This window comes from Symphodus melops (genome assembly GCF_947650265.1).
Source record: "Symphodus melops genome assembly, chromosome: 14".
NCBI classification, from domain to species: Eukaryota; Metazoa; Chordata; class Actinopteri; order Labriformes; family Labridae; genus Symphodus; species Symphodus melops.
Window position 1 is genome coordinate 25,220,316 of NC_136704.1, and position 9,452 is coordinate 25,229,767.

Below are 9,452 nucleotides of genomic sequence, written 5' to 3' on the forward strand. Positions count from 1 at the left end.
GTGCTCCTTTAAAATATGAAATAAGTTAATTATGTTTACAGTAGCTTCTCTTTGAGACGGTTGATTAATCCACACAGCTCAGCTTTCAGTCCAAGGATTTTACTTTTCAAACTGCTGATCGTAGAAATATCACAAAGTGTTTTCCTTCCGAGAGACGTTACACAACTTTACAGTTTTTAATGGTTTATTTTGGAGCTTTCTTTATTTAGAGATATGAGAGTGGACCGAGTCTGAAATCAGGAAGAGAGAGACAGAGAGCCGATTCTTATCCTTCATCCGATCAAAACTGCTGAGTCATGAAAACATTCCCCCCGTACAGTGTGTGTGGATGGAGACATGAGCTAATCACACCTATTTGGTTTTTTGAAGCAGGCTGTAAACATGTTCATGTCTGCTGTAAAAACAGGCTGTTTGAATGGGTGTGTATGTGACTTCCTGTGCTGCTGCAGCCAGCCTCTAGTGGACACTCCAGGTACTGCAGCCAGCCTCTAGTGGACACCCCAGGTACTGCAGGGTTGTGTTCTTCTACACCTGCTGTGTAAAGTGACCATCAGTATTAATTCTTTCATTTATACACATTTACGAAGCAGCAGGAGTAATTTGGGTTTAAGAGTCTTCCCCAATGACACATGGGACATCGGAGATTGAACCCTCGACCTCCTGCTCTACCACTGAGCCACATCTCCTGATGGTCAGGCAAACAGTGATCATTATGAAGGCAGCTCTGAATCAATCCTTGCTCAGCATACACTAACAGATATCAATCTTTGACTGTCAGAGTGTTTCATGTTGTACAATGCCGGCCCTACATTCTGCTTTTTACACCCAGCAAAGGTCAGCCCGCTTCTCTCCGTGCTTTAAGGGACTCTTTTGACTGAAGCAGGAGCGCTTTGTGTTCAATCAGCATGCAGTCCAAATGTAAGGATGAAAAGGAAACGTGTGGAAGGAGCCTCTTAGACACAGCGGGGATGGCTGGATTTTCAGTGCTCATGCCTTCACAGGGAACAATTTATGGCCATTATGGCGGTCTATTTTTAGCTATAGTGATGGATTTTACTCAATTATTGTCCATTATGGAGAAAGATGGCCGAGCCACAGTCCTGGAAGAATTGCTTCCCACTGCAGAGACATTACATTTCAATCACTGCTGCATGTTCAGTAAGCTAAACTGAAACCCTGTCCTTCAGCGTCAGATAAACATCTTTAGGACTTTGTTTATGGTAATATAATATAATAATATTATATATATATATATATATGTGTGTGTGTGTGTGTGTGTGTGTGTGTGTGTGTGTGTGTATATATATATACAGCTACGGGCCTGAAACTCTATCTGAAAACATTCAAATGTTTTTAAATGTTCAAGGCTTGAATTTCCCTCGGGATCAATAAAGTATCTATCTATCTAAGGACAAACGTGCGACAATCAAACATCAGTCTGTAACTCCAGTGTGTGTGTGTGTGAGTGTGTGTGTGTGTGTGTGTGTGTGTGTGTGTGTGTGTGTGTGTGAGTGTGTGTGTGAGTGTGTGTGTGTGTGTGTGTGTGTGTGTGTGTGTGCTGTGTGAATGTGTGCTGTGTGAATGTGTGTGTGTGTGTGTGTGTCCTGACTGTGAATGTGTGTGTGTGTGTGTGTGTGTGTGTGTGTGTGTGTGTGTGTGTGTGTGCTGTGTGCTGTGTGCTGTGTGAATGTGTGTGTGTGTGTGTGTCCTGACTGTGAATGTGTGTGTGTGTGTGTGTGTGTGTGTGTGTGTGTGTGTGTGTGTGTGTGTGTGTGTGTGTGTGTGTGTGTGTGTGTGTGTGTGCTGTGTGAATGTGTGTGTGAGTCCTGACTGTCTCCAGTGAGGGAGAAGCTGGAGTCCTGCTGGCTGTGTTGTTGTCAGAGCTGTGTTTACATGGACGGGACGGCAGGCTCCTCCCCTTGTGTATAACTTTGTCTGCATGTTCGTTTCACATGTTGCACATCAACCTGTCGCTCAAATATAACTCGGAACAGAGACATTCACTCGTAGTCTTCAAAGCGTCTGTTTGTTGTTGTTGTTGTTGTTGTTGTTGTTGTTGTTGACTGGAATCATGTGAACACAACACGGACACTGGGATCATCTAAAGCGTTTTGCTTTAAAATGAAGGCAGAGCCTGACGTCAGGTGACCACGTCCAGGGATCGCACCGACCTCTGCGTGTGTTGGGCTTCAGAAAACGTCACCGAGGTTCAGTCAGGACAGTGAACATGATGACATCACAGGTACGTGTTTAAATCCTCTCCACGTCCATGATGTCTTTGTCTCTCAGCCAGCACACACACTGTCCAACAATGTCAGAACGTCACACCGCCGATGATCCTTACATTGCATTAAAGCTAATAGGTAAAGCATCCATAACCATTCCCCGGCCTTCAATATGTTCATGTCTGAATAATGGAGAGGAATTGGGAAATAGGGGGTTGCAAGTATTCCTGGCACAGTGATGCTGCAGTGGCTGTCGTCTGGCCAGGCCCGGCTGGCAGTCAGCACAAACTCAAGCTAATTGAGAGGCTGAGAAGTCCCAGCCACTCGCACAGCAGGGGGGAGCAGGGGGGGGGGGGGCACACGGGCCTCCGAAACGCCACCGTACCCCCCAGCGGGCATTAATCAAAATGGCTGATCAATAACTTCTCAAGTGCTAATAAGCACTGGCACATTTGGTGATATGTGAGCCCCTTCATCATTTCAACTGCTGGGAGATTTATAGGAAATCCATTGTTAGGTCCAAAGTATGAGGTAATGTAGCACTTAGTAAATGAAGTCAAAGCAAAAGCCTGAGGTGATTTGTATTTCATTTACAAAGGACATGTCTCATCATTAGGAGCTCCATCTCTCTGAAACGCTGTAACGACGTCTCAGCTCCTCAAGACAGTGATGCCTTCACTGTCCCTCCGCCCCTGATTGGTCCGCTTACAGATAGCCCCGGGTGGGTGGGGAGTCCTCCCCTCTGTGGAGTGATTAAAGTCGTGTTAGGGAAGCATTAAGGGTCAAAGTCATGAAATAATCTGATTCGTGTCCCCCCCCCTCCGCTGCCTGATTGGCCCCCTGGTCATCTCAGCAGCTGACACGAGTGTTAATGAACCATTAGGAGGCGCCCTCTCTCATCCATATCTCACTGCAGCTACTCATCTGACAACAATGCGATATATATCACAGCAGATGATGTATTAACGGAGCTGCTTTACGACAATGAAATGACTCTTAGTCATTAAAGTGTCGTTTAACCGTTTACTGTACACATGATTGTGATTCACTTTTAGTTGTTACACAATGTTTTCAGGTGTCTCGAAGATGAATCACAGCAGGATGGTTTATTTCCTGTTCACTTCCAACCAACACAGCCCGTCCCCCTCCGTCCCCCCCCCCCCCCACACACACACACACACACTTTTTTTTTTTACCTTTCTTAAGTCATCGGCTCTATGTGAGCTGTCTCTCTAAAAAATACCACAGATCAGGTAAAGAGGCACATGGGGGGAAGAAAGTTAAATAGAAAGCTCTTTAAAATGCTATTCATGAAGAAGAAGACAAACAATGTGCCTGTTGAAAATAAAAGCGCAGACTCAAATCCGCTCTGATGACAGTTGAGAATGCAGCCGAGGACTTGAGCCCCATCTTTGCCATTTCTTTTAAACGTGATTATTTACTTAAAACAACAAACCCAAAGCCTGCAGTCTGGCCTTGTGGTCGACAGGGCCTTTGATTGAGCTCTGAGCTTGAATTCTTAGCTAATAAATTGTCCCCCCGCCTTTGTCTGGGGCATTAACGGCAGTGGTCTGCGTTTTTCTTGCCCTAATCTCAAGAATGCAGCAGCCTCTTGAGAAGCTCAGGGGTTTCCTCCTCTGGCAGAGCCAGGGGTCTTCACTTTGTTTTCTTAGATTGACAGGCCTCAGCGTTCACCTGCTCCCCTTCCATCTGTTCTCACCGGTTCTGACTGAACACATCAAAGTGGATCCAGGCTGCAAAGCATTTTAAGAGTCACACACTGCCGCTGCTGTGTGCCAGAAATAAAGCAAACTTTTCATCAGGCGCACAAAAACATGCTGTTTGGATGGTGTGTGTGTTTGTGTGTGTGTGTGTGTGTGTGTGTGTGTGCAGGGTTTTCCATGTGAGGCTGACCTGGGAGGGATCCCTGAGCTCACAGCACAGGTATGAGCAGCTTAGCTTTGTTCAGCGCCTGCTCTGACGACAGCTCGGTGACTCACCTCCACGCTGAGATTTACCTCTTTTGGTCAGCTTCCAGCTTTTCACTGACAATAAAATAATCATTAGAGAGATTGAAACAACACTGCACGCCGATGTCGAGGAGTCAAAGTGTCTCTGCATGGCGACAGACCGTCAGCATGGAGTACACATCATGCATGTTATCAGAGAAGCAGCATAGATTAATGTTCTGTTAATGACTTTAAAGACATTGTTTGTCTTTATTAGACAGGAGAGAGAGGTCACACACCCACCAAGGATCCACCTGACCCTGAAGTGTGGGCCGCAGTCTGAACTTTGATTTATATAGAAATAAAAACAATGGATGTGAATGTGTGTGAGTGTGTCTGTGGTGTGTTGGGTTACTTTTAAATGAAGCTGACACTTCGAGATGCTTCGAGAACATTCCCTCTCTCTTACAGAGACTCACACGGAGCTGGACTCTGTAGAGACGGGTCAGAGAGGAGGATGATCTAAAACGTCTCACACCCACTCCACGACGTGCTGGAGCCCCTTCAGTGCATCACTGACCCCTCCCATGATGATCATCAGACTGCTCCTCCATGTCAGATGAACCTGGACTTATTTAAAGAACATGTAAAGATCTTAAAGACACTGCGCTTTGTGCACAACTTTTTATTATTATTCTACTTTAGTTTTATATTGTTAAATGTGTTTCTATATTTCCTGCAGCTCCTCCTGGGAGTAATGAATGATTTCTGCTTCTGACTATGAGAATAGAAACAGACAATAGTTCGGTCCCTATATGACACAGACGGAGTTATTTAAGTCCCATAAACATGAGAAAGATACTTTCTGGGACTTCAGGGACACCGTACAATCACATCACATCTATAACCAATCAGCCTAATGCAGAGGTTTCCTCTGAGCCAATCAGAGGCAGCAAAGAGGTTCCGCTTTGGGGGGGGGGGGAGGCGGGTCCTGGTCTGGTTGCCTGGTAACCGACAAACTCCGTGTAGAGCGCGATGAGCACGCGGAAGGTCAGACTGGTCAAACATTTGTTTTCTGGTGTGTTTTGTTATGTGGGTCACGTGTCTTGTCTGTGAGCTGTTTCTTTAAATGTTTCTTTAAATGTTTTTATTTCCGCACTTCTAAAAAGATCAACATCGACGTTTTCAACTTTGCCAGGAGGTTCCTGCTCTGTTGGCCTGGCAACCGGACAACGAGATATTTAACGAGATATAACGTACACCTGCGTGACTTCCGGTTCAGCTGAGAACTCATGAGAAAGAATCATGTAGACTTTATCAAACCCCAAAACACGTGACTCCACTCCACTGTGACTGTAATACTCTTTATTGACATGATGAAACACTTGTTTGTTTGTTTGTTTGTTTGTTTGTTTGTTTCGTTTTGTTTGTTTCAGGGGCTTCATGAAGGAAACAACAACCTGGCTGTCAACTCGGCTGCTTTTCAGGACCACCTCACACGCACCGTGCTGCATCCACACTTCCCCGCTCTCTGACCCTCTGCTCAGAAACATCCGGAGAAAAGCAGCAGAAGTCCAGCAGCAGGAGGAAGAGCCGAGCGGCGTCTCCAGAGACCAGATCCACCAGATCCACCAGATCCCACCAGATCCACCAGAAGGAGAAGGAGAGAGGGGAGTATGTGCTGGATGCTGCTCCACCTCCTTTAACTTTAGGTGAGTCCACATCCAGCTGTCCTCACTGTGCTCCATGTGTTCGCTCCGTCGTCATGGTGACCTGCAGACCTTCACTGGAGTCTGTCGTCAGCCTGGAAGGACTCCGCCTCACATATCTCTGAGTCAAAGTTTGGGAGGAGCTTCTTGAAGATCTTCCTGCTAAAATGGAGGTTAAAGAAAAGTATGTTGTTGTTGTTTCTTCTTTTAGCACAGAAGTTGGGTTTGGTGTCCGGCCCGGCAGGACGACTGACGGAGGAGGACTGGAGGCACGTCAAGGCCAGGTCTGTCCAACAAGGGGGGGTCCGCTCAGCCCTGTGCAATCTGCAAGGAGGAGTTTAAAGTGCAGCCTCAGGTGCACACACACCACACACACACACACACACACACACACACACACACACACACACACACAGAGGGCTCTATCATGGACAGATGTCAGAGTGAGGGGGATGCACGTTAAAGAGCAATAGGACAGTCAGGGTTCCATTGCCTTGCTCAAAGGCACCTCGGCAGTGCTCAGGAAGTGACCCGGCTCCCCTCCAGGGCCCAGTGGTCCCGCACCATGCTGAATCATGACTGTCCCCCGCTGAGCTGCTCTCACTGTGCAGTACGGATTGACCCAGTGCGAGTGCACTCTTAGTCTGCACTGGGATTTGAACCGGCATCCCTCCGGATCTCAAACATATCACATAGATTTACAGTCTGAGAAGCTTTTCTGTCTTTTCTAAGATGTTTCTGATGGTTTGTGTGTCCCTAAGGAAACCTGTGTATCCACACGAGCACACACACAAAGCCCCCCCCCCACCCCCCCCCCCCCCCCCCCCCCCTGCAGTTCCTGTATGTTCTAATCTGTGTAGACAACTGTACAAATTTACCCATACTGCTTTGGAGCTCAACTGTGACGTGATGATGTAGCAATCAGTGTGTTACTGTGAGGGGTCATTCAGGCTTTTACACCTTTCCAATCCCTCTTTTCAGATGCCAATCTCCTGAAGAATGTGGGAGCAGAATAGTCGGCCTCACAGAGCACAGTTGCCCATAGATGCACGTGTAAATATGAGTTTGACTCAGGGAGGGGGGGAAAGTTAATTAGAGCCTGCTAACAAGGGAAAGTGACAGGAGAGAATCTTTGTTGATTTGCCGTTTTCCTGCAAGCCTTCATATTGTAACGCTGCGTTTGTGTGCTGCTGTCTTGTTGCATTCAAACAACAATCTGACTAATATTAAAAAAGAAGAAGAATGACTCGTCATTATTTTATTAGCAGCCGAGGTTTCTTCTTCTTCTTCTTCTCCTGTGTCGGCTGCCCTTTTGACATTTCTCGATGCTCTGATTGAGCTCCTGGAGTCTGGACCCTGCAGGGGGTCCTCTCTCTCTTCACACAGTGTGTTGGTCAGGCTGGAAAACAATGGCAAATCAATATGACCCCCCCCCTCCTCCCTGCCTCCCCCGGAGATCAGAGTGACTGCTTTGTGTGCCTCCTTTCAGACGATAAAAGGACCCCCCCCCCCCCCCCCCCCCTCGCAGGTAGAGGACACTTTGGTCCTGGTCCCAGCCGACCCTCGGGGGGGTCATGCTGACTCCCTCTATCCTCTAAGCAAATAACACTTAAGAGCACACATTCCTGGAAGAAGGTGCGTGAATACACACAGGTTTAGCATGTCTGAAGGATGTGCAGACCACCAATACACATCCAGCCTGTGCTTCACATTCTATGTGTGTATATCTATGTAGGTGCTGCTGTCCTGCCTCTCACGTCTTCCACCGAGCGTGTCTGCACTCCTTCGAGAGCTTCTCCTCCAGGAAGTGCTGCCCCATGTGCCGGAAGGAGCCGTACGAGACCCGCTGATCCACGACGCAGCTCGCCTCTTCAGGCGGCCGCTGTGCCACCAGGTGCACGCGCTGGACGCAGAAATACATGACGTAGATCACATTCATCAGATACCTGCACCCGCACCAGTCACACCACCTGGACTTCAGGGGTTCTGGGGCGCCCTCAGTGTTTGGGATCTGGTCTCAGAGCATGTTCACACACACACACACATAAACACACAGCACACACACACACCACACACACACACACACACACACACACACAGGCATGATGTGAAACACACAGATCAGCATCAGAGTGTTTCCATGAAGTATGTGAGCCGTCTGCATGCAGCTGCTGTCTGAGCTGACTGTGTGTGTGTGTGTGTGTGTGTGTGTGTGTGTGTGTGTGTGTGTGTGTGTGTGTGTGTGTGGTGTGTGTGTGTGTGTGTGTGTGTGTGTGTGTGTGTGTGTGTGTGTGTGTGTGTGTGTGTGTGTGTGTGTGTGTGTGTGTGTGTGTGTGTAGAATTCAGGCGTGCTGGCGAGGATATGCGGCTCGAAAACGATACAGAAAGTTGATGAAGAGCGTCTGTGCAGAAGACGCCGGAGTGAGACGCTCGCTCTGTGAAGCCAAGGTGAGTTTGGAGCGACACGTCGTCTCATCTCTAATCCTGAGCCACAGGGACTCTCTGACCCCACACACACCTTTACCTGCCCCCCCCCCCCCCCCCCCCTGCTCCTTTTGATGCTTTGTGAATCACAGACTGTTTTGTCCAATAATGTGGAGAGTGTTTGAGTCAAACAGTCTGATCTGACGGGGTCAGTGTGAAAGCTTTTATTTGGGCCTGTCTCACTGTTTGATGTGTGTGTGTGTGTGTGTGTGTGTGTGTGTGCGCGCGCGCTCTGTTCCAGGGTCGGCGGGTGAAGAGGTGAGGTGGACCAGCTTGTCCTCTGTTCCTCTTAAAGCTATACATCATGCAGTGAGTGGACTTGACGGAGGGATTGTCTCTGAGTCCTTCCTCTCTGAGGCTGTGATGCCTTCAGGGTCGCTCTCAGGAAAAGGGAACATTGCCACCTAGTGAACCTCCCCCAACCAAAGCCCCCTTCCTCTTCTCCACACATGCAGGTCTGTGTGCAGCTCTTTGAGACGCATTCAGTCCTGATGAGGATCCTGCACAGGGTCCCGAGCCGCCTCCCCATCCCGACCTTTACCCCAACACATCAGGGCGGCGTGCTGCCCTTCACAGTCACTTCACATTCAACGAGCGTGTGACTCAGCGGCTGTGTGGGTGGTCATGAGGTTGTCTCATGTCTTTTGTCACGCCGGGGATGATCTTGAAGAGCGTTGAGCGGAGCAGCGGCGCGCTGACAGTCTGACTGACGTGACGTTCGGGGGAACACGTGTTTGCTTAGCTGACTGTAAAGCAAACAGGCGTGTTGGTGCCGCGCTGCAGCCTGTGTGAGACACTCAGAGACACACGCATGTGTCCGTGTTCCAACTCCTATCAGCTCGTCCTGCAGCCCGGCTTTCAGTTTCCACTCCGACCCTGAGTCAACACGAGACCACGCCTCCGTGTCTTCTCCCCGCCACGTCTCCTGTGGAGGCAAAGTTCAGAGGACCTGTTTGTCAGCCAGGCTCATAAAGCCTCCATCCCAAACGGTCAACACTCGTTTCATTAGTGATAAAAGCCCTGCTGTAAAGCGTGTGTGTGTGTGTGTGTGTGTGTGTGTGTGTGTGTGTGTGTGTGTGTGTGTG

The 9,452-nt window shown here is 48.6% G+C and overlaps 1 protein-coding gene across 1 annotated transcript; it reads left to right on the forward strand.

Moving 5' to 3' along the window:
• Positions 1 to 5,150: 5,150 nt before the first annotated feature.
• rnf32 (ring finger protein 32) lies at positions 5,151 to 8,442 on the forward strand (the record flags this gene model as incomplete). Its single annotated transcript, XM_079361621.1, is given in 11 exon segments — positions 5,151 to 5,224; positions 5,611 to 5,697; positions 5,699 to 5,773; positions 5,775 to 5,886; positions 6,095 to 6,180; positions 6,182 to 6,238; positions 7,619 to 7,633; positions 7,635 to 7,728; positions 7,731 to 7,762; positions 7,764 to 7,777; positions 8,223 to 8,442. Coding segments are annotated over 11 exon segments (807 nt in total). The 5' UTR covers positions 5,151 to 5,209.
• Positions 8,443 to 9,452: the final 1,010 nt, after the last annotated feature.